Source organism: Nyctibius grandis, chromosome 2, assembly GCF_013368605.1.
Source record: "Nyctibius grandis isolate bNycGra1 chromosome 2, bNycGra1.pri, whole genome shotgun sequence".
Classification (NCBI taxonomy): domain Eukaryota; kingdom Metazoa; phylum Chordata; class Aves; order Nyctibiiformes; family Nyctibiidae; genus Nyctibius; species Nyctibius grandis.
Genome location: NC_090659.1, coordinates 94,947,521 through 94,972,701, shown reverse-complemented (window position 1 = coordinate 94,972,701; position 25,181 = coordinate 94,947,521). Strand labels below are relative to the sequence as shown.

The 25,181-nt window shown below is 41.6% G+C and overlaps 2 protein-coding genes and 1 long non-coding RNA gene across 3 annotated transcripts; 2 read left to right on the top strand and 1 right to left on the bottom strand.

The window, feature by feature from the left end:
• Window positions 1–1,524: 1,524 nt before the first annotated feature.
• Window positions 1,525–9,727, top strand: MED4 (mediator complex subunit 4). The gene is made up of 7 exons (XM_068425419.1): window positions 1,525–1,648; window positions 3,934–4,000; window positions 4,362–4,532; window positions 4,896–4,953; window positions 5,913–5,999; window positions 6,753–6,884; window positions 8,973–9,727. Exons 1-7 carry the CDS (start codon window positions 1,560–1,562, stop codon window positions 9,143–9,145), a joined length of 777 nt encoding a protein of 258 aa, XP_068281520.1. The 5' UTR covers window positions 1,525–1,559; the 3' UTR covers window positions 9,146–9,727.
• Window positions 9,728–12,198: 2,471 nt separating this feature from the next.
• On the bottom strand, window positions 12,199–14,850 carry NUDT15 (nudix hydrolase 15). The gene is made up of 3 exons (XM_068395577.1): window positions 14,496–14,850; window positions 14,172–14,362; window positions 12,199–13,792 (listed from the first exon to the last, which is right to left on the bottom strand). Exons 1-3 carry the CDS (start codon window positions 14,645–14,647, stop codon window positions 13,647–13,649), a joined length of 489 nt encoding a protein of 162 aa, XP_068251678.1. The 5' UTR covers window positions 14,648–14,850; the 3' UTR covers window positions 12,199–13,646.
• On the top strand, window positions 14,399–18,071 carry LOC137660636 (uncharacterized). Its single transcript, XR_011047732.1, has 3 exons — window positions 14,399–14,524; window positions 16,760–16,890; window positions 17,622–18,071. It is a non-coding gene; the product is annotated as an uncharacterized lncRNA (long non-coding RNA).
• Window positions 18,072–25,181: the final 7,110 nt, after the last annotated feature.

The following is a 25,181-nucleotide window of genomic DNA, read 5'->3' as shown; positions in this document are numbered from 1 at the left end:
ATTTAAAGGGCAGAACTATTTAATGAGATTTTATCTGCTATGTAGTTTAAAGAGAATTCCCAAAGTATTCTACAATCAGAACGTTGAGGGTTGTTGTATGTTGTAAATGAATTTTAAATAACTCCTGTTGGCAGAGTTATATTCTTCTCAGGGTTGCCTAATCTCATTGCTTTATCACAAATCTCATAATGCTGAATTGCTTATTTAAACCACAATTCAAAGAATCACTAATGAGTTTCTTGCCTTTTTTTTTTTTTTTAATCAGTGTAAATTTCTCAGGGACATACTTATTGCGGAAGGTAAAAAGATAATCAGAGTAAACCAGAACAGTCAGGGATGTTATCATTCATCTGGTGCTTTCTCTAATCAGGAGAGAAGAGAATCACTGTTTGCTGGCAGGTTTTGCAAGGGGCCTGCTGACAGCAGAAGCATGTGGGGTCTGGGGACTCCCTGCTCCTCTGTGGAAGTGCTTGCCCCAGTTATAAACCCTGGCCCCAGACTAGCTTTCACTCCATGTTCCCTCATTTGCCCTCCACCCTGGCTTTGCTCTTAGTTTCTTCACATTACTGAAACTTTAATGAATATAAAAAATTCCACTGGCTTCACTGTGACCCCACCCAAGGCTAGACGCCTGTTTACAGCACCAGCCCATATAAGCAACATTAAAAAAAAAAACCCAAACAGTATTTTTCAATTATAGCTCAACTGCTGGCGGGATCGGGGGCAGGATTTGCATGTTACCTGCCCCGATCACTGTGCGCAGACCTCTGTAATGGATGCAAAGCTGCCTTTAGCTCCATGGCTAGATGGGTCTGCACAGGCAGCATCGGCAGGTCAGGCAGGTCACTGCTTGCTCCTGTCACTTACGGGACAGGCAGCCCAGGTAAAAGGAGCTCTTGGCTCTGTCCGATTTAAAGCTTGGGGTTTTGTTACATGTTCAGTATCAGACACTTAACTTTCTTCAGCCATTAGTAAAGCACCACTTCATCCTCCATCGGGTAAAACGCAGCTAAGGGGTTTTTGGACATCAGGACTCTCAAAAGTTGAGTTGAAAAAACTTAAGACATAATTCAGTCGCAAGCCCTTTCTCTGCAGTTTGTTTTCCGTATCTTTAGCGTACATCTGAATCTCATTTAGAGGCTCTTCTGTGGAAATCCGGGAACTGGAGATGCATTCAAAAGAGCAACGAGCGCAGATCCTTGTGTAACGACCCCGCTCCAGGAGAGGGCCTTTACAAACACGCATCTGGCCTCGCCGAGGCAGATGTGACCTCCTTTCCCCTCACACCCACAGCTCTCTGCCACTAGCACCGCTCGTTCCCTCGCCGCCCGCCCAGCCCGTCCTTCCCCGGCCCCACCCGCCCCCTCCGCGCCTCACGGGAGCCGCTACCCCCTTCCCGCCCTCCCGGCCGCCGCATCGCCCTGCGCATGCGCCCGCCGCCGAGCGGCTGCAGCGCGCACCTCCGCCGCCAGGGGCGCTGCCGTCCGCCCGCGCGGGCCTGGCGCTGGCGCCGCCGCCCCGGGGGGTGGTTCTCCCTCGGGTCCGCGCTCGGGATCATCATGGCGGCGGCGACCGGGGTAGGTGGGGAGCGGAGCAGCACCCGGGACCGGCTCCTGGCGGCGCTGGAGGATCTCGAGCTCTTGGCCAGGTACCGCGATCTTCCTCTCGCGCTCGGTGCCCGGATGGGACGTCCCCGGGCGGCGGCGGGGCGCCGGGGGTGGGCGAGGGTGCTCGACGCTGTACGGGCGCGGCGAGAGGAGCGGGTGCGCCTGGGGTTGGACTGGGAGGGGATCGGCCTGAGCCGCCCCCTCGCTGGGCTGCGGGGCGGGAGGAGGGCCCGGCCCGGCCCGGCCCGGCCCGGGTATCCGCGTTTTCCTGCTCCCCTGCCGTCCCCAGGCCGACTCCTGCGGGAGAGGGGTCGGTGCCGCGCCGGGGGCTTGGTCCGGTCCTGCGCCCCGCTCCACAGCCCTCACCCGGGCAGGAGGGCATCGGCGGCGCTGTATTTCCTATTTCCAGAGCAGGAGGAGAGCTTCCTTATTCTTCACTTGCCTTTCTTTCTTGGGTGACACCTGCATTTCCCGTGAAATGCGCACACACACACAGAGACACACGGATTTTAGGCTTTTTATTAGTCACTAAAAATCATGCTTATGTCAGAAATTTGTAGATGGTATTGCATGACTTAAGCCGTTCTGGTCATTGCCTGTATTAGTGTTAAACTCACTCAAAGTAGGTTGCAGAGCTCATCTTTGGAGTGATATAAACGCTCACTTAGTCCATGCTCTTGAGGCTGGGCTGATACCCCTCGTCCAAGTTGTCCACAATGTTGTGGAGGCACAGCTGGCAGTGCGGTTAAACTGGTTCCTAATTATTTTCCTCCTCTCGAGGAGAACAGAAGCTTAGGAAAACTTTTTCAGAGGGAATAACCCATACTATCTATGTGGCTGGCTCACTCTGTGTGGTTACCACAGGTAGGACAAGGAAAATGTATTGGTCAATTGCTCTTGTTTATGGTTAGGTTTTATCTTCAGTTTTAGATTTTATTGTGACATATGGGTTGCTGGAGAACATGTGGTTTTGGGGAAAAAAAAAGACTGGCTCTTTATCTAAACTTTTTTTTTTTTTAATCTTGGGACTAATATTCTACCATAATGAATCCAGAGCAACCGTCAGCAGCGTTTAGTGAATCTTCCTGTTGATCAGGAAAGTGTTGCAGCACCGTGGAGCTAAGCCGCTCACAGTCATGATACTGGTTTAGTGGTAGTGGCAGAATTTAAGCAACATGTCTAATCTGTAGCCATCATATACTTTTGAATCTGCATCTGTGCATTATACGGCTAACACAGGACAGAATTACAACCCTCCATGACATCAGCCTTGATGGTGGCAGTTGACCTACTTACAACAGATTTTATTTGCTACTGCTCAGTGTCGGTCAGGTAGAATAAAGCTTTAGTAATAATGACAAGTTTCTTTATTCTCTAATTGTTTTAGATCATTTCAGTGTTCAGGAGTGACCTAGAGACATAGACAGAGATGCTATTTAGAGCTTTACTGGTGAGGGGCTTTTTCAGACATTTTGAAAAGTACCTGTTTCCATTTTAAGGTTCTGGCCCCACTGCTGTGTTAGTCATACATCCCACTGAAGTGCTTGCACTGGACCAGCAAAGAATCAGGGCTGTTCCAAGGATGGTATCTTCAGATAGACAGTTGCTCATGCATTGCGTTGAACTGCTATCCATAGCCTTAGAAGCCAAATAAGTTTGCTGAATTTTCAGAAAATGCCTTTTTGCCTCGTGGTCTTGTTGTTTCGCAAGTCCCCTCTGAGGTTCTTGATGGCTTTTCAGAATGGTGGCAGAGTAAATGGGTACCTGGAAGCATGATCACGTAGTTTGTTTGAGAAGACTTTTAACCTAGTACCAGATTATAATTAGTTTTTGGTATTTTTGTGTGTTTGATATACAACTAACATACCATTGTGGAAATACTTGTTGTTGCAAAAGTAGTTTCACTGAAAACTCTTCAGGTGTTTGAAAGCATAGACTTAATTGCTCTAAACCCAAGTGTAAAACTTGCTCTGTGGGGAAAAAAATGGAGAAAAAGTAGAGAAGTAAAGTAGGGAAGACAACTTCATGCCCTCTTGCAACAAACAAAGGCAGTAGAAGTAGGGTATGAATGTGTTTCATTGTGCTGTTTTTTCTCTCAGCTTCTGCTTATCTTTTATGTAGTTTGGCAGGAACTTAGCACATTTCATGAATACAAATACACATGAGACTATTCACAGAATTACTTGTAGTTGAGAAATCTCTGCCAACACTGTACTATAAAACTATAAAATACTCAAGTCCATGAATACTTTTGTAATGATATCAGTTGATGTGATCTACAAATAATGCTCTAGAAAATTGCGCAAACACAGAGTTTTCCTTTCAGGGAACTAATTGAAATTTTGGCAATTTCAAGAAACCAGAAGCTTCCACAACCAGGAGAGGAGAGCCAGGTAAGCTGACTTTCTAAACTGCATTTCTTTGGGTAAGCACAATGCTTTACTTCTAATTTTTTTGAATCCTTGCTTGCTTCCTTGCTTGCTTCCTTTTCTCCTTGCCTATACTCAGGCTAATGGTGATGATGAGGTCTTGGCCCCACTACAAAGGCATTCTTGGTCCTCATGTTGTTCTTTCTTTCTTTGTTTGTTGTGTGCTTCATAGGCTGTTTCTGCAAACAGAGGAAGAAATTTTGTTTCATTTTTCCTGCAAACAGAAATACTCCTGTCGATGTCTGTTGCTCTTCTTTGCAGCACGATTGAGGGTATGTTGTTACTCTAGCTAAATTAAAGGTTCTACAAAACTCTTGTTCAATAGATCCTGGAACTGCTGATTCAGAGAGATGGAGAGTTTCAAGAGCTAATGAAGTTGGCAGTTGATCAGGGGAAAATCCATCATGAAATGCAGCTTTTAGAAAAGGTAGTAGAAAAGAGGGATAATGATATTCAGCAGCTGCAGAAGCAACTAAAAGAAGCAGAGCACATACTGGTAAGTTCATAATGTGTTTGCTTTTGAGCATCCACTTGTGAAAAAGGTGGTTCTGGAGAAAGTGGTGTTCTGTTAGTTTGAGAAGATTTAAATACTTAAAACTTCATAAGATCTTAGTGGTTTGACTTTTTTTTTCAGTAATCAGATACTGTTTAGTTATGGTATTCAGTTTTGTTTTATAATGCTAATTTTCTTCCAAACCTACTTTATTTCTGTGTATTTTGCAAATGTTCACTGAATAGTTTCTCTCTTAAAAGCAATTAAATGCAAGAGTTTACTCACAGAGCCAACTTTGTGTAGAAGTTTACAAATTAGAGATGCATTGAAGGTTTGGTTCAGTTTGTGGGTTTTTTTTACAACTAGGCAACAGCTGTTTATCAAGCAAAGGAAAAGCTGAAATCAATTGAAAAGGCAAGAAAAGGTGAGTATCCATGATTGTACATACTGTGTAAGTGCAGTTGTAAGGAAAGTTGCTAGTGAGCTCAAGTTAGGGTTATTATTTTTTTTTAATGCTACCATCACAGATTTTAAATGCTTTATGTGTAAACAAATTTTCATTTCATTATGAACCTATGACCATTTTCTCAGAATAAAGGCAGGAATGAATTATTCTTCGTGGCAAAGATATCTTAATATTAAACTTGTATTCAAGTGTCTCAACACTCCTCTTGGACTGATAATAGTATATCTGATTACTAAGTGCCTCGTGAAATTGCCTCAGTAGGTCTGCTGAGGAAAGGGAGAGAAGATTTGTGTGCACCTTCCTTGTATTTGACAGACTGACTAGCTGGTGATACTGGTTTGCCTTTGTAGCAATTCCTGCTACTCTGTGGCATTTACCGAGCTAAACTGACTTTTTTTTGTAGGAGGTATTTTCTTGGTGTTTGTTTTTTTTTTTTTACAGTGTCTTTTATCATTTTGTTATACCTCTTTAATCTGTAAAATCAAGGAATTTCATAAAGGTTCTGTTACTGTAATACAGGCAGATATTTAGAAGGGCTGCTACATGTGTGCTCTAAAATTGCTGAACAAAAAAAATTCCTTACTACAGAAAATTCCGTAATAAAGCAGGTGCTGAAGTTTTCTTACAAATTGTGCTTGTCAAGTACACTGCTTAAAAGGCTGGTTTGTGTTTTTCACAAGGTTGAAGAACTGTTGACATTGAAAGCATACTGAACTCGTGGCTGTAAAATTAGTTCACTGCGAAGCTCGTCCTTGCATAATCTAAGAATCCTCTAAGCAGTCATTGCATTTGAAGCATGCTCTTAATGTCTGACAAAATGGCATTCCCAGTCTTTTCGATATTAGTGTCCAATGTTCTGAAACAATTGAATGATGCAGTTTCTTGAGAATATAGTAATTTGCCTTCCCTTCTTCCAGGTGCTGTTTCCTCTGAAGAAATAATTAAATATGCCCATAGGATCAGTGCTAGCAATGCTGTTTGTGCCCCTCTGACATGGGTGCCAGGTAACTATTATGTTTATGAAGGTAGATTTTTTTTTTTTTTTGTAATAAAGCATGGTCAGTATCTGGTCTTATAATGCTTTCAGATAGTGAAAAACACTGTAGTTTATTAGAGTAACATTGTTTTCAGCTGTTATATCTAATATTTTCAACAAAAATGGATATGCAAAGTCCTATAGACTACGTACATCTTCAAAATGCTATGAAAGTGCATGCTTCCATTACTGACTGGCCTCCTCTGCTCTCCTTTGTTTGCTTCTTTCCCCTTAATGTTGGCCCCAATTATAAGTTAGAACCAAGTATGTTAAAGACTTTTCCATGTGCTTGGTTGTGTTCTCTTCTGCCCCTTATAATATTCTTTACAGGAGGTGTTAGTAATCAGTGGAGTCAGAAGTGGGGCTTTCATTATGTCAGGTTTCTATTTTGGGAGCTATCTTCCTTGTCCAAAATGAGAGTGTGTTTTTTCCTTGCTGTTTTGCTGTGAAGTACCAGGGAGAGCAGAGATACCTTCTAAACATTTTTTGGTTTTGTTTTTTTAAATGTGCTTTTTCTGCCAAGTTTGAAAGTCTAAGTGAAAGATAGACTTGGATTTTAACAAAACAGGTGTGATGCTCATTGCTGATGCAAACAATCACAGTGTGGGTTTTTTTGGTCAGGAAACTAGGCACTGAAGAAAAAGTTAATGTCTGAAAGACAACTGTCAAATATTTAAAAACATCTCTTTTTTTTGCTTTGCTTTGTTTTGTTTTTTTAAAGGGGACCCACGTAGGCCATATCCTACAGATCTGGAAATGAGAAGTGGTCTCTTGGGTCAGATGAACAACCCATCCACCAATGGAGTTAATGGACACTTACCAGGGGATGCGCTTGCAGCGGGCAGACTGCCAGGCAAGAGAAGCTCAGTTTTGTTTTGTTTTTCTTTATTCCTTGTACAGTCATAGCAATTATATGTTTCCCTTAGCAAAGGCAAATCAGAGTTAAAATAATTAAAATTATGGCTAATGTTGTTCATAGCAGTGAAGATCTAGTAAATAAGTTAACGGTTAGAAATGGCATAATTTTATTTCATGCTAAATCATACTGTAGACACTACGACTAAGTCAATATAAACAAAATTCACTTAGTTCAATTCACGTATTTCAAACTGCTGTAAATTAAGTGATATCAAATTAGAAAGAAGCATTTTCAAAGCAAACTTTTCTTAACAGCGATCACAGGAAGTATGGAATTGTGAAAGCTGTGTTTGGAAAAAAAGAGGTATATTGTCATCCCCTACATTCCTTTAAGTCTACGCTCTGTGTAGCAAGATGGTTTGCTTAGAAGTTCTGGATTGAAAAGACATTGCAAAGGACAGCTGGTGAGGTAGTACCTTGAGTGTAGGAATCGAGCTTGAATCCCTTAATTGCTCAGTGAAATGGGCACTTCCATTGACTTTAGTGGGATTCATTCATTCATGGTAAAATAGAATTTAGCAGTAAATTACAGTAACGGAATCAAGAATTCAGTGGTTCTGTACCTGTGCAGCATTAATCTACCATAGTTAGACTAAATTGTGGAAAAATTCTTAGTTTGGATTCATAGGAGATCTGTAACAGTTCCTACCTATCTGTTAAGCCACTTGCAGGTGTTACAGAAAGCTTGTTTTCAAAAATTATGCTGAATGTATTAAAAAAACCTGTATTGCGACTCCATTGGAGAAATAGTAAACTTGGTTAACTTCACCACAGCTGGGATGACACCAACCTGGTATTATTGTTGGTCTTCCTAAAGCGGGCACAGAACTGGCATAAAGGCTGCATTACATCCTTGCATCTGCTGGTGGGTCAGATTTGTACAGCTAGGTAATGCATCTAGTATTAGGGGACTGTGGCTGTAGTTCATATGTGGAATCTCAGATGCCTACAGACTTAAAAGATCAGAAGCTACTACGTGTGTGGAGTCTGTGTGCTTCTGAGTTAGGCAGCACCTGAGTGAGAGTAAGCCTACCATATATGACCCCCTGCTTACACAGTGCCCTCTCTTTCTGTACTCAGAGTCTCACGTGGGTGGGCTTGTGTTCACTTCTGACTCTGCCTAATTATTTTTAATTCTTGCTGTAAGTGGGAGATAGATGGTTTCTTCTATGGGCTAGACTTGGCCACAGTGCCTGAAATAAGTGTAGAAGAACTGAAGCACAGCAGTAGGAGCATAAATTAAAAGGAAGGGAGCAGAAATGGCATATAGATGTGTACTGCAGCTTTGAAGTGGGAGCCGTTTTGGGGGCAAGGAAGGGAGAGACCAGGAAATGTAGTGGGGAGAAGGGTAGGTTGGCAGGGAGTATGGTATAGGATGGCTTTGGAAGTAGGAGGAGAAGAGAAGAAACAGTGAGAGCTGAGAAGTCAGAGGCAACTGAGGCTGGCGTGGCTGGGGCACAGTGGGGCCTTCCCACCTCTCAGGTCTCTCTGTCTGTGGCCCTGGTTTTGTAGTAGGACACTCTCCTCCTTTGCACTTGATGCACCATATTTGCTGTTGGAAAAACAATAACCAAGGTGTTTCAGCTAAATTTGGATAAAACCTTTTATTCTGAATTTCTATGGTCTACCTTAAGCTTTTTTTTGATCTGATGTTTTAATCTATTTTTGCATACTGACAGAGGGTGACCATTTTCATTACTATGGTTGTGAATGTTAAGTCAGTTCAAACTGTCCTTTGAAGGTGAAAAGCTCTGTATGAATATATACTGTTTTGAAGTGGAGTGATGAGATCAAGAGCCACCTGCATAAATGGGCCTCTCTGGCAGAGTAGGCTTTTACAGTGATAGAATAGCTCCATCGTGAGATGTTTTCCAGCTGTTACTGGAGGGTTTCATCTGTCCAAAATTCAGGCAGGATTTTAAGATTTGTTTTCATGTTAAATTGGAGTTCTGCTTGAGCTCTCTTGTTGAATTTGTCGATATACAAAGCTGATAGTTTGATTGATTATGCCCCTTTTTTCCAGATGTGCTTGCTCCTCAGTATCCTTGGCAGTCAAGTGATATGTCAATGAACATGCTACCTCCCAATCATAGTAATGACTTCATGTTGGAGCCTCCAGGACACAATAAAGAGAATGAAGATGACGTAGAAGTTATGTCAACAGACTCTTCGAGCAGCAGCAGTGACTCAGACTAGGTACGAGAGGGACAGTATCCCTAGTAGACCTTTCCTGTGGTGAAGGTAGGTTGGATGCTGCTCATCACAAACTGCACTACCCTTTTGTTACGCTGGCGGCCCTGTGTTGGGAGAAGATAACAGCTGGCTCAGAAATAGGGTGACTAATTTAAAACCATGGACTTCAGAATGGTTTTTTTTTCCGCTAGGTGTTCAAGTAAAATTACTGGGAGCTTTCTGCTGGAGGAGATGTCAAATTTCCAGTGATTATGTAAATGTGTGAATGTGTATGTTCGCAAGAGAGGGGTGTGTGTGTATATATACTATACATTAGATGACAAAAGTTCCTGGGAAAAAAGGTGTAAGGGGAATCCCCTTGTATGTTTGTTAGTAACTTTACTGTTTTGTTCTTAGCCTTTTCTATGGCACAGAAATGAGACATGAAATTTGTAATTTTAATATCTTTGTTACTGCCTAAATCCATGTTCTTCATCATCTGTGTGCCGAGAACAAAAATACGGCAATAAAGTGTAAAAAAGAAGTTTGTAATTATTGTAATATATAATGAAAGATTTGTCATAAATAAACTCAGCTTTGATGTAACTTTATGTTTCATTTTGCAAACTTAAATCTTAGATGACTTATTGTGTAACTTCAATACTCAGCACATTTTATCCCAGTAGGTGGTTGAATTCTGATTGAGTTTCTGAAGTTTGTACTTCATTTTCCCCTTTGCAAAATGCCAAGTCAATATTAGAAGCAGCTGAGCAGTCAGGAACTGAAAGTCTGTCCTTTTCAGCTGAGCTTTATCAGGTACACACGTAACTGGGCAGACCCTGAGGCAGTTACATAGAGTGTCCATTCACATGGCTTCACCAATACTTTGGTTAAGCATCCTGGGACCCTGGAGATGACATGCTTTGGGGCACGCTGCAGGTTCAGCCTCTTTCAGTTCAAAGTGCTCACCAATTCTTTATTCTTGTCATCTATAATTTTTTCAGTTCTTTGAACCTGCTGATTTGTTTACTTCAGTAGCTGCATTTCCTGCCTCAGCTACAATGTTCTTTCATCTTTCCAAAGGCACTTCCCTCGGCTTTCCTTTCCTTCTTCTGTTTTGCGTAAGGAGTCATTTTATGACAGCTACTTTTCTCTTAAGTAACCCTCTGATCAAATCAGAAAACTAAAGTGAACTGTTGCTCATGGCAGTTACAGGTTTCTGCCCTGCAACGAGGCTTCCTGAAGCACAGACCACAATTCTTTCCACTTTTCCATTTTGTAGATTCCTCGCAGGAAGTATCTGATAAATCAAGTCCTTCCTCATTTGCTTAGACAATCTTTCAAATACTGCTGTCAGTAATGCTGCCACATATGACCAACATATGTACAAGTCCTGTAAGGATGTAGAAATGAAAAGGACACATAATATGGGGCAGTGGTTTTTTGTTTTAAAAGAGAAATGGAGAATTTGGTTTTATCATCTCAGCTGTTCCTTTTGGAAGTACTTTCAGAGTTATTAAAATTTCACCTCTATTTTGCAGTCTAAAAGTTATTCATATACATACATATTTTAACCTTTATTCAGTATAATGTTTTCCTCTTTGGTGTTTATCCCCAATGTCTTTATAGATAACTCTATTTCCTCATTAATTCATGTTAATCCCAATACACCTGGCCTCTCCCAATCATCCTAGTTAACCTTGCCTACCCCTCTTCTAGTTCACATTGTTTTTTCTTAAACATGTGTGATCAGAATCATACACAATATTGCAAAATGCAGTTTCTTAATGCTTTGTACCTTGGGATTAGTATTTTCTTCCCTAAATGCCCCTCCCTTAACACATTCTATGACACAGCCACAGCTCACTAGTCTCTTTTGTCTTCTCACTTATAAGGACATTTTTTTCTTGGAAGGAAATACAAATAGAGATAATTAATAGTCATGGAAAGTGTAATGTACAGTCTACCCAAAACTCTTACATGGCTATATCATGTGATTCACTAACTGTGAAGTTAGTTGTGGAGGTGGGTGATTGTTTCCAGACATAGGTAAGTAAGAATGAACAGAAGCAATGACCACTTCTTTTTCTGGGTTGTTTGCTAGTCTGTTAAAGGATTAAATGGAACCAATGTGTTACATCTAAGAAATAGGTAAGACAACAGCTCTGCCCACTTCACTTAGCATAAAATCAGATTCTGGGTATAAGATGCATCCTCATCTTTGTCTTTACATCAGTGCTCCAAACTGTATACTGTTCAGGAGTATTTTCTCAATGCTGGATAACCATAATGCCATTTTAGGCAGAATTCACCTATTACAAGCAATTTAGCAAACCACAAAGTTTTAACTGTGTGTTCTGTTATGCAGTGGCTTAGATGTATACATACTAGATTTTCCTATTTAGCAAAAGTACCAAAAATCAAAGTAAACATAACATCTAGTTGAAAGGACTGAGTCTTAGCAGCTAAAAACTACTGAGAATCAAATTTTCGGAGGGGGGGGTGGGGCGGGGAGTACAAATGCATGGTACATACAAAACAAGTTATTTAAGTTAGTGATTGCTGACAGCTGATTGCAGTAATGCACTGTAGTCATTTAATCAGTCCACTTAGAAGCAGTACAGAAACCCTGACATATGGAGATACTGTTTGTATCCTCATTTCAGTAACTACTTGTACATTTACAACGTAGAATGAATATGACCATTAATGGTAACAAAATATTTCTTGCATGACAAACCATTTTACAGTAACTCCTGTTTTTCCATCAGGAGCCTAGATGCCTTCTAAAATTTACAATTGCACTAAATAATTTTAATCATTTTTGTTTTTTCTAATTATTCTCTGGGACAGATGGACAGGACATGTCAGCTCTTCCTACAGCCTCTTTGTTGACAGCTGAATGGAATAATTTTCAGTCTACATAAAGTTGCTTTCAGGAAGAAAATCTCCACTTTTGAATAGAAAAAATAAGCTTTCTACAAAGATACAGTAGTAAAGAAATTGTCAGTGGTATTTCGCATTTCAAAACTGCTTTCTAACATTATCTCCTTTCTTCACTTCAGAGAAAGAGTATCAGTCCTAAGGAAAGCTGTGCATAGTTAATACTGCAAATTCTAAGCAGGAGGCTTAAAATAGTCAGTAGCATCCTCATACCTCATATCACTGTCTGCTTCTCAGTAAAAAGAGCCATCTCCATTTAAGAAAATGTATGTGCAAAGTAAGGAAGAGCTTTAAACCCTTCAAGCTCATTTAAGAACTGACAAGTCAATTCATAATTTCAGACAACTTTAATCTTTCAATATTGTGCTTCTCTTTTATTTAAAAGAAATTAAAGGTATCTCAGAACATTTTGTACAATGGGTATACTAAAGGAAACAGACAAAAACTGTGTTTTAAAAGAACCCTGAAGAGAAAAAAAATGAGCCAATTAGTGATTTTTTACAAGTCATATGCTAAAATTATTGCTGATGTCCTAATGACTATGGCTGGAAAAGAAGCAAATTTGGTTACAGATTCTAGAAAAACAAAAAATATAAACTCATTGGTTTTGTATATATCTTGTGTACCGTGATTTCATTGCCTACTAATTCAATCATTTAGTCACATCAAACTGAAAATTAACAATTTAAGAAATCCCAGCAGCCATATAGAATTACACCCATCTGTGCTGTTTCATACTGACAACCCTCTTTAGCCGAAAAGTATGACTGTCTGCTGTAGAGTTACACCTATAAATGAGATTAGTTTGTACAATGTTACTTGTGTCAGACTAGTAGAACACTGTAGGCACCTCTCCATTAAACTATTAAGAGTTTAGTAACATGGTCAGGAATTAAGGTCAACTGCAGAGATGTGAAATGCTTCTGTAGATAAATTCTACTGAGGCTGCAAACAGAACTCTGTAATGAAAGGGGGTGGCAAGAAGGGTCAGGGAATTTTCATTCCCTACAAGCCACCGCAACCCTTTCATGTTTATACTACCCTGATTTTCAAGTATATACTATCTGCAGGAGAACGACTCATTGTCTGGAAAACGTGACTTGTTCACGACAGTATCTTAACTGAAGCTATGAGACAAGGCTAAGTTTAAAAACTCGTCCAAGATTTATAATTACAGGAAAGCAGCATGATATACAAAGTAGTTTTACATAGAAAGCAGGACAGTGGTTTAAACAAATGAGTTTCTCTTGGGCCTGATGCTGCAACTGTTTCCAGGTGAGTAAGCTGCTCTGACTAGTTCTGACTTCCAAAGGGCTATTCATCTATATAAAGATTAACCAGATAAAACACTGAGTTTTCTATAAAAGAAAACATTAATTGTTAACCACTAGAGCTAGAAATAGCTCTGGAATGGGAGACAACTGTCATATGAAATATGGTAAAAGCACTGAAACATTTAGCATCTTTTTGGCTTTGGGAAGGGTAATACACATGGGCAGAGCGAGCATGATCTACCCTTCTCTCTTTTACCCCAAAAAAGCATGTCCGTCCTTTGGTTGGTTACATAATGTACAATCAGTTTTTACTCAAGTTGGTGGCTTCCCGTGTACCCCTTCAGATGATCGAGCTCTTCTGTAAAGGGGTTGTAACCTTGCTCTCTTAAACAGCGTAAGGCCCAGAACAGTTGGTCTGCTGGAGGAAATTCATCCCATTTAACCCATTCCCAACCTGCAGGGAAAAAGAAAAGCAGAAAAAGCCAGAGTGTAAAATCAACCACGTAACAATTCTACCCCTGCAAGCCTGGGTGGAGTGTGCAGAAATTGCCAACACAATTCGAGTTCTCTGTTACACGCACAGTGATTTTATTGCTTCCTCCCCCCCGCAAAGTGTTGACCCCACTGGGAATGAGTGCTCATATCTGTGCAATAAAGGTACCTGGAGCCACTCCCTGACCTCATTACGTCAAAGTGATGGGGTAATAAAGGGAAATATAAAGTAAATTAAAGCTAAAACGTACTCAATGTTGATACAACCGTACGGAGGGACCCGAAGAGCGCGCACCCCCTCCCCGACACCCCGCACGCCCACCGCCGCGCGCCCCCCTCACCCTCGTTCTTGTCTGGCTCGCGGTTGCGCGGCTCCGCCCCCGGCTCCGCCTCGCCCTTCATCAGCACGGTGACGTAGTGGTAGCTCGCGGCAGCGCACACCGAATTGACGGCGGAGGCGAAGCGCACGTGGCGCAGCCGCAGCGCCGCCTCCTCCAGCGTCTCCCGCGCGGCGCACTCCGCCAGGCTCTCCCTGCGGGCGGGGGGAGGCACGGCCGCCTCAGGACAGGGGAGCGGAGCGGAGGGCCGGCCCGGGGCGGGCAGCCGGCTCTCCGGGCCGCTGGCGTGCGCGGCCGCGGGGTCGGGGGGTGGCTCGGGGCTCCTACCCGAACTCCAGGTGGCCTCCGGGGAGCTGGTAGGTGCCGGCCCCTACCGGGCCTTTCCTCTTGCCCAGGAGGACGCAGTTGGGGTGCGCGGGGCTGGTGACCACCACCCCCACGCCGATCCCGGGCCGCGGGGGCTGCTCCGTCTCACCCATGACCAGCCGTGGGCGCTCGGGGAGGCTCCGCTCCCCTCAGGCCCTGAGCGCAGTAACGGGCGGGAGCGGCTCCTCCAATCAGGCCGCGACCTGGTTTTGGGGAGGCCGTTGCCCGAGCGGAGAGGGTGGTGTGGGAGTGCACAAGATGCGCATGCGCGCCGCGGCGGTGGTGAAGACCTTTTGGGGCGCGGCGTGTGGCTGGTGGGGGGCGAGGGCGGCTCCGCTGCGGAGCCCCGGCCTCCGCCTCTCTCTCCTCGCGGAGCCGGTGGGGTGAACCAGCGCGCATCGCCTCCACCCGGTAGATAGTCACAGGCGGAGCGCTGAGGGACGCAGGAGCCGGTGTTTGCCGACTCTGCTCGGCGCGGCTGCCAGGAGTACGAGGGCAGCAGCTGTCACCTGTGAGGACAGCGATGAGCTTCCCGGGCAGGCTGGCGAGAGGGAGAAATACTGCCTGCGTGGCGAAAGGGCTTTGCGTTTTGTACTTCTGTGGTTTTTTTTTTGGTTTTTTTGTGTTTTTTTTTTTTGGTTTTTTTTTTTGTTTTTTTTGGTTTTTTTTTGTTTTTTTGTTTTTTTTGTTTTGTTTTTTTTTTGTGGTCTCTGAATGCAAAGGGAGTAGCGAGGTCACTGAGCGTTTGTGCAGGTGAGGGGCTCCTAAAAACAAGCGAAGTAGATACAACTCGGTTTCTTGGAGGTCGGGGTGCCAGTTGGCGTCTGACTGCAGATTTGTTCAGAACTTAAAAAGCGGCCCCTGTTAGGTTAGCCCACAGTCCTGCTGCGTGAAGAGTCTGACTGAAGTATCACTAGGAAATCATTAAAATATAAACTACAGCCTGAGCTAAGCAGAGATTCAAAGGCGGAATAACAGTTCCTGACTGATAAAAGAAGAAATCAAAATCTCTGTTAGCAAATGTTTACCTTCATTTTCACAATTTTTTTAATTATAGAAAGATAATTATGTAGAATATAAGATAAAAACTTTTAATGTTCCTTATAAACAGCTAATATTTGTCAGATTTTCCCCTTCCGTCTATCAGCCTATTGATCACAACAGGGATATGAAGTATTACTCCTTTGCAGGATTTTCAAATACCTTTTTGATAAGGTTTTGAAATACTTGTATACAGATGTTTTTATTTACTTACGAAGGTCATAGGGCCTAATTGGCTGAAAATTAATCACTACGTTTTGTGTTTAATTGCCTGAACTGGTTCAGTATGTCATCAGAGGAGTCCCGGTGTTGGTGTGAAGGAAATGTCAGAGGAGTGTATGGCTGGGCATACTAGAAGCAAGGCTGCCCTTTGACAGTAGTTGGCTGTTTTGTTTAGCTGTAATGACAGCCCACACCCTCAATTACTGACATTAATTTTTTTCTTTTTGTTTACTAATCTTGGGCAAATTGCCAAGCTAGCTGACTTTTTGTAAACCAGACTCATTTGTTTATATCTGTCTTCCAGTACAGCCAGAGTATCTTAATCTCCAGAATAAACATCAGTTATGTCACTTCTGTATTTACGAACTAAGATGACATTGATCTTACAAAAATCCTACCAATGACTTTTCCTCACCCACAAAGCTCATACTAGTCCAGTATATCAAAAGACCACAAGGCTGTTTACCCGAATGATGAAAACATCCTACTTTCTGTGTACACCACTTTCCTGTACCTTACACCAAACAGCATTTACAAACAAGTTTGAGGGTGGCCCACTGTGATGTTACTGATACCTTTTTAAATAAAAAAAGTATCCATATAGTCATTGTGCTTGTTAGAATTGTAGCAGGATGCCATTTCTTACAAATATTTTATTATATAATTATTTAGAATATAAGAACTTTAATATTTCTTATAAACAACTGTAATTGTTAGTCGGCTAAGATTTTTCCCTTTCTCTACCAGCTTATTGATCACAACAAGGACATGAAGTATTATTCCTTTACAGGACTTTAAAATAGCTTTTTTGGTAATGTTTTGAAATCTGCTTTTATACAGATGTTTATATTTAATCGTCTGCATTTCTTCATCTTCTGTTTGTGGTCATTAGCATGAAGAATACTGTGTGAAAATAAAACACATTTTGTTGACTGAATCTGTTCTAATTGGTTTCTCTTCAGGATTTATTTCAGATGTGGGCATGCGCTCAGAGGTTTTGCACAGATCGTGAAGTAAATATAGGCCAGTACTTGTGAGCGTGATGGTGAACAGACATCCACTGAAGAGACGAGAACAAGCAAAGAATGAGAAAGTAAAAATGCATCTTTTACTATAGTAGTATGTTGAAAAGCTTGTAAGGTTACGATTTACGTGCTCTTGTAAACTTGTTTAATATTTCATCTGACAAAGTACTTCTGTTCGATAAACAGCTAAAGCAGTGCATTTAAACCAGTGTGTGTCCAGGCTGCTATTGAAAGAGAGGCACCTACTTTTCAGCCCCAAGCACTTGTTTGTCATGCTCACACCACTATTGAAGTGGCTGTGCAATGAACTGGATGAGTGAACTGATCTGGCTCCAGAAATAATATATTCTTTAATTAATTTGTTTTCTAGCATGCTGTGAGTAGCACAGGGAGGGGATGGAATGGAGTTAGATCAAATTAAACATAGCATGAAGCCAAACCTAACTCAACAAACTGGGAAAAAGATTATTTTTTCAGCAGGATGGGTTTCCTGATAAGATTTACAGCTCAGGGACGTGAGTGATTGAGTTGGCACAAGGGAGACAATGAGTGTGAGCAGCTGGGAACAAGAATGATGGGACTAACTATGTTAGTGACAGGCCAGATTTATGTCAGATTAAAATGACTATGCAGCTGTTCCTTAAGAACACGCAGAGAAACCAGGTCAGAAAAGCACAGAGTGTACCAAAGCTGCTTGAAAAGCAGCTACACAACCAGAAAACATCCATCTTTCTGAGAACCTCATGGATGTGTTTCCCTGCATGTGGAATTTACTACATATTCACATTTTGCTTGGCAGAAGTATGAACTGGAAGATACAAGGATTATGTTTAAGTATTTTACATTGCAAAGCTGGGATTCAGAAGCTGGGTGGAATGTGACAGCAGTGCATGGCATCAAAGTCCTGCCAGCAGGCTGACTGAAGTGTGAGCTTGGAAGATGTATGGATTTTCCTTCACTGGCATTCAAGCAGCTGGTTGTTATCCTGAACCCTAATACTGAAAATTTAAAATTTATCATTGTTAACTGTTTCCTGACTTGTATTTTAGCAGAAATATTTCCATGACACCCTATGCTTCCACTAAATTGCCAAGTCTCTTGGCATAAATCATCCCTTGCTGTAATGTTACAGCTTGGTAGAAATTAGTACCAGAAATTAGTCAATGTATGATACGTTGTTTTTATGTTGAAACATAAATAAGCTCTGATTGCATACATAATGAAATCCTGTAATACTTTTTAAAAATTAAATCAGTAATATTCTACTGCAATTTCAGTTGGATAGAAAGTGCATCTTTGCCATTACATATTGTTTTGCAGAGAGCTGAGCCTCACCTAATAAAGCAGTGCCGGAACTCCTTTGATTTGGGAGCTGAAGTGAGTGTCCGGGAGACTTGACTTGTCTCTGCTAGAGCACAGTGTTAGGGTGAGAGTGGCAGAGCACCAGAGGAGGTTGCTTGGAGAGGCTGTGGAACCTCCATCCCTGGAGAGGCTGAAAACCCAACTGGACACAGCCCTGAGTGACCTGCCAGAAGCTGGCCCTGCTTTGGGCCAGGGGTGGCACGAGGGGAGGAGGAGGCATTGGAGCAGGTGGCCTTTAGAGACCCCTTCCAGCCTAAACTGTTCTATGATTCTATTCTGGCAGCAGGTAAGATTTCTTCTGACAAACTCGTGTACTCAGTATTTGCAAAAATATGGAAATACATTAAAAGGTCTGCAGCTTTTGGTTTAAATAATGGTTTTACTTTTTAATTTCATGGAAACAAGTAGCTGCACTGAATTGAAGATCATTCATTTCCTTAAAGCCAAAGCTTGTAAGATCACAGAGGCCTGGATCTGTTAAGTCTTTTGGGATCTCCTGGTATGTACAGTGCTACAGAAATAGGAACATGTGTGGATGATTTTTATTTCTTGTGAAGATACCAGGCATAGTTGAAGTTGCTTAGTAGTTTTTAATTCCTTGGGCTTAGTTTTTCTAAGTTTACTAAACCATAAATATTAATCAATTTCTGGCATGTCTTCTTTGTGCATCAATTTTTGGGGGAAATTTCAGCAAAGCCAGTTCAGTTATTTCTAAGAGATATATTGGGGAAGTATAATTTGGGTTTGAGAAAGAAAAGCCTTTCAAAAGGAAAAATACGTTCAGTGGTCAAAGGATGAAAATCTACTCAAGTTAGTGTCAGTAAATCCTTGTGCCATTTGTGCACAGAGCTTTTTAAACGCTCGCTGTTACTACCTGCGTATTTCACCTCACGTGGCATATTCCAGTCCCTTCAGCTTAAATTTACCCACTTGCTTTTCCTTGAGATGCTGTCAGTTAGAACTGGGAGGTGGATTTGCTAGAGAAATCTGGACTATTTGCCCTTGACACCTTCAGTGTCAGCAAGTGAGTTAAGTCACCAGAAGTGAGTGTTCAGTCAAAAACTGCTCACATAGTCAATAAAACCAAGGCATGACCTAATGAGCTGTCATCCACTGCCTCTCAGATGCAGTGATGGCAAGAGAGTATTTGGTCTCCATGTTTTGGTTTTTTTTTTCCACTGTAGGATGCTGCACGCTCACCTCTTAAGGCAGGAGCTCTTGTCCCCTTTCTCTGCTGGGCTGTTTGATTGACACTCAGCTTCAGTCGTGTGCCTGAGGCTTCTCCATGAGAATGGCCAGCTTGCTTTATGCAGCTGTGGTTCTGTGTTGACCAGGTAGATATAGCTAGAGCACCACTCCAGCTATGCCACTTTTAACATTAGGAAAGGTGGTAATTAGGAGAGGTTGATAATCTACAGCTTCCTCTCTCTATGGGGATAATATAATTCCATGACTGATATTTTTCCTTTTTTTCTCCTCAAGCTTGCTGTCTTAAAAATGTATGAAGTTGCACTAAAGATACACATTATACTAATAAGGGTACAAAGCTTTACACTTGAAAGTACCAATGCAAATTTTATCTACACATTTAATTTGTGGGGTATTTTTGTAAGGCAGTCCAAACATAACGAGTAGCTGCTTTAGACTAAAACAAGGAGACAAACTGAATGCAATTTTTTGGGGTTGCCTTTTCCATTTAGATTCAATCACTAAATTGTCCCGATTCAACAGGAATAAAAGCTGCCGTGCTTACAAGCAGAGTCTTGCATGGAGTTGGTAGCTATATCTTCTACCAGGATATTGTGCAGTAAGTGCTTTGGAGATTTTAGATAAAGCAGGATTCTCCAGTAGAGTCTGGCTCTACAACAGTAAAACAGACTTTGCTCTTTGCTCTCACATAACTTAAGAGAACTTGGATTCTTGCAAGATATGTCTGAATATTTTATAAATTCCTATCATTACTTGCGTAAAACATCACAGAATAGCTGACAGGAGTTATTTTCTATTGAGTAGCTTGTCATGCAATTTGTTAAGCCAAGATGCACTACCATGCAAGTGCATCTACCAAGACAAATATGTTGTCTTTTGATCCCTAAATCCACTCTTTTTTTTCCCCTTATACATACATGGCAAACACCAATTCTTGTGATCTTTAGATCGGCTTTAGTTTACTTTCTTGTAATTTGAGATCATTTCATTTAATTTCCTTGATATTAGTTCTCTGCAATCGCAAATATGCTTTCATACTGATAATTAATATTAATTGCTTGTCAAATAATTTTTTCCCGTTCAGTTTATAACAGATTTGATATGTTGTATGTCTCCGTCTAGAATTTCCTGAAGTCCACAAAATGCATTTTAATAGTAATAAAGAAAAAGGAAAGAAGATGGATGATAAACCAGCTTTTGCTCCAACTCTTTACCAAAACCCCAACACTAAGGAGCAATACCTTTATTTTTTAGTACTTGCACAGGTCCTCTGTGACAATGTCTTGCACTGATTTTTACCTGCAAATAGTTTACTTTAGCATGAACAATAAGCAGTTGAATGTTGACCCTAAGCTATGTAACTGACCTGATTTCCAAGCTTAGATAGGATTCAGGCCTAACGATGTAGTCAGTGCATTACGATGATAAAGACCAGCTTCGTGGTTCAGTGCTGCAATGTTTCTCCACATTTCACTGCAGGAGAAGAAAGGAACTTGATCTGGCTGCCTGAACTTATGGGGAAGTGGCGGAAAAGAAAGATGGGTTGACGTGGTGGGGTCACTGGTCCTGAGGCCTGATTTGCTTTCCAGGCTTTGCCTCTAAACTGGGTCTCCTTTTCCACGGCCGTCAAATAGTATGCTGCTAGAGAACTTATTTGTTAGGAAATCCATGGATAAAAGTAGACAAGTGTTTACAGTATCCCCACTGTATCCCCAGTGCCACTGGCCTGTCTGTCAGAGGAATTAGTGATTTGATGGAGTGACCAACAATGAAGCTATGGAGAAGACTAAGTAAAGAAAAGAAATGAAGACTGCTCACCTCCAGCTGAAATACTGGAATTTCCACAAACAATCCTTCTACTTAAGAAAGAGTTTCCATATAACAGAAGGGAAATTTTTAAGAAGTTAGCCTACTTTACCTTTGCCTATGCCCTGACCTTATCTTTATGAAAAATATATGATGACCTGCATCAATGTCCACAATCCTGGCTTCACATTAAACTCCAAACAATGTTTTTTCATACCTTTTAATATCAGAATTTGAGACCTGTAAGATTTTCTACATGACCCAGTTCCTTATCACGGAACAGAAAATCCTCGCTTTTAATATCGTACATTGGAAAGGGCCTAGCTGAGCAAAAAAAATGGTTGATTCCTATATCTTTCACTGACTATCATGAACTCCTGTACTTTTTAAATACCAGAATATTCTTTTTTATATCAGTGGCAGAATTATCATTCATACCTGGTTCCATTAAGGGTATTCTTTGTCATCAAGATATGCTGTCAGCCCAGAAGTGGTCACAGCCTTTACAACGATTCATAGAGAATCATGGTGTCCATGTGCAAGAGCAATAGGACAAATTAGAGCTCTACTGTGATGAAAGAGTTTTTCCTGTCTTCATTGCTTGTTAATTACTTCTTTGCTTTGCTGTGTACAGGCAAGACTGAGTCATCAGAATGAGTGCAGGCAGTGAGACAATTCTGTTTTATTTGTAGCTCTGCCATTAACATTTTGAGTGACTTTGGGCAACTCATAGGCTGGCCAAGATGGATTGTGCTCCAGCTTCTATGAAACTTCTGGGTGTATTCAATCCTGGGGCAGCCTGAGACAGAGGAATATAAAAGTGTCCATTAGCTCAGGACAAAAATCTATCTAGGACAGTACCTGGCAGTCTAGAGTGGATGTCTGGAATGTAATAGGGAAGAAATCATGACAGGGTTTTTGCCTACTCTTCTACAGCCATCTGTGGCTCAGTGACTTCTCAAGGCAAGGGTGGCTTCTCTGTATTTACTAATTCTCTTCTTGTTTCTCTTCTTTAAATTTACCAAGACTCCTCTTGAGCCCGTGTAAACTTCCATCATTTCCAGCATCCATGGCAAGGTGCTCCACAGCTTAACTACACACTACATGAAGAATCACTTTTCCAAGCAAAATCCTTTTGCTTCCATTGAACATTTCACCTACCAGCCTTCCCTGGTGTTTCCCAGTTCTTGTATTGGGAGAGACAGTGAGCTGGTGCTTAGTGTTCATACTGTCACCTGTAGGAAATTGCACCCATCCAGACCTGAGGCTGCGTACAAATGCCTGTTGCAAGGACAGGTGAAGATGTCAGAATCCTTGCAGGAGAGACACTGGAGCACCTTCAGGGAAGGACCCTGAATTGCCTTTTCTGTATGACAGTCATTGGAAGAACAGGTGGAATAACCTGCTCATACTGTAGATGGGTGCAGTGAATAGTTTCATGTTATTAGATGCTCATGAGGGTCCCCTTAGCAACATGCAGTTTGTTCAGAGTCAACCCTGATGATACTCTTGCAGACAAGCAATGCAGAGAGAACTCACTGGCTGTGAGATGTGCTATGTAAAGCAATGTAAACATCACTGAAGAATTCTTCTCACTTAGCTTCAAGTCAGGTTTTTTCCTCTGACCTTGGCTGATCTGACAGCTAAACCAGTTTACTCACTATACCAAGAAAGTTGGGCTCCTGTCTGTATTCAATTAAAAGTGTTCTGGAAAGCTCAGTGAGGTTTTCTCCAGAGGTACTGAGATGCTTTTTAAGCTCCTGCTAAATCTTCTCAGAAATTTTCTACCTTCTAAACTCAAGGCCTTAGCAGAGTCTTCAGCTTTCTCATTGACATGTCCTTCTTGGCAAGACCCTCTGTCCTAATGTTTTTCAACTTAAATGGCGACCAGTGGAGCTTACAAGGTCTGGGAAGCAAATCAGATTGTGCCATTGTCACTAGGTAGATGTGGTAAATCCATAATAAAGCAAATTCATATCTATTAATAATGCCTGGGCCTTCTGGGATGCTTTATTTGGCCTCAAACAGCTGTCTGTCTGTTAAAACATCTTTGCTCCTTCTACCTCATTTGCAACGTACCTTTTTCCTCCTTCTTATAGCTTTAAATACATCTTCAGAGAGGCCCTCGATCCTGTGTTAAAAAGCTTATTCTGACTTAAGCAAGGAACCTCACCATTTTAAACTTCAATAAGGAAGGAATCTATAATTTTCTGGAGATATAGCAGAACATCTATATATCTTTCATCCTACAGTGCATTCCCCTTTCTTTGCACAATCTCCACTAGTGTAGGTCAGGTATTGAACTAGGCTGAGCCTATGCAAACATGAGTTACTTTACCTGGTCTCACTAGGAATTTGCCTGGTTGTAGCCAAGATCATTATCTTTTCCTCTTTCTCTAAGAAACCAAAGAAAAGGTGAACATGTCATTTCCAAGAACTGATGTTTTTAAGGTTTGAGTTGTGTTAACAACTCCCGACCACCTTGTACTGACAGTCTGAGCCGGACGGTGGCACTGCTGATCAGACAGAAACCAGACAGAAATTCATGCGTTTTTACAATGAATCTCAGACTAGCTCTCGCAGCTGACAAGGAAATCAGATAATAAAGCATCCAAGTAATTAAAGCTCCCCATACAGATGTTTATCGGCCTATTGACAACGGCAGCAGCTGCCACAATCTTTCTAGAAGTCCTTCAATATTGAAAGACCATGTAACATTTCTTGTTTTGATGTATAAAATAAAAATCTTCTTCATCTTAAAACTGGAAGAAGCCACCTGTAGTGAGAAGAATAATAATATAGTAATTGTACTCTGAATGTCTTACAGCTCTTTGCAAAGGCAAGAATGAATTCTAAACCCAGAGAGATTTGTCCAACTTTCTTGCAGTAGCAAGCAACTGAGTGAGGATATAAGTCCGGTTTCCTCACCTGCAGCCAGTACTGGTCTTCGAACAGTAGCTTTGGACTTTTAAGCTTAAGGTTTTAAGTTTTGCCAAGCTTCATTACATTGTCTTTGTAAACTTTGTTGCATACCCTTTCTTCCCCTTTCCAGGGGGGAGGTCCTTTCAGAGAGTCTGCTGGAGTTGTGAGATTTCCTGAAGTTTGTGTGTGGAATTGACATAGAGGTACTGTCCTGTGAAGTAGCCACAGGCAGGCCTAGTGACCAGCAAAGAGCCACTGTGTATACAGAGGAGAGGTAATTCAGTGGAGAAAAGCACAGAGATTTTTTTTTTTCTTTTTCTTCCTTGGCAAAGGGAAGTCTTATCAGCTGTGGTAGAAAATTTTGGACAGTCTATCAAAATTTTGCAGTTGATTACAAGTTCAGTGACATGTATTCCTACCTTGCATGTCTGAACATCAGAGGTGCAGATACAAGCACTCTGCTGAGCTCACTGCAATGCTAACAGGTGACAATAACACTATACGCAGATAGCAGAGGACCAGAAGCAAAATAGCTGAACCATGGTTACTCTGTCTTTTGCAATACTTGCCCAAGGAGAAGCTATGATAGTGCACTTTCAGAATAAAAAAATGCAACTTGTCCAGTTATTGGGTAATTCCTGTTACAAAACTCACGAGAATCACAGCTTTGGCATGGCTTTCTTTCAGATCAGATCTACCTTTGACATCCATGATGTATGGAAATAACTGCATTTTTCTTTATTGTTAGTAGAGGATATTTCTCGTTCTGGTTTCCCAGGCCAATACTCTTTTCCTAATTACTGTTTTCTTTTAAAGGAAGCAGCTTTGCCTCCGTGTGACCGACAAGGTCTGCTCACTGGTTTCTGCAGAGACGTCCATCCCCCACTTAGGTTCGTTGGGGCTGTGGCTCAAGGCAGCCACAGTAGATGTACATACTCTGAACTGTAAAGGCAGAGGTGCAGCTTCGAGCTGTGCGAGGCAGGAATGGTTTTGTGTCACGATGGAGGAGCCTGGTATGGGGGGAGTGAAGACGGGCTGCAAAATAAGCACCTAGAAACAC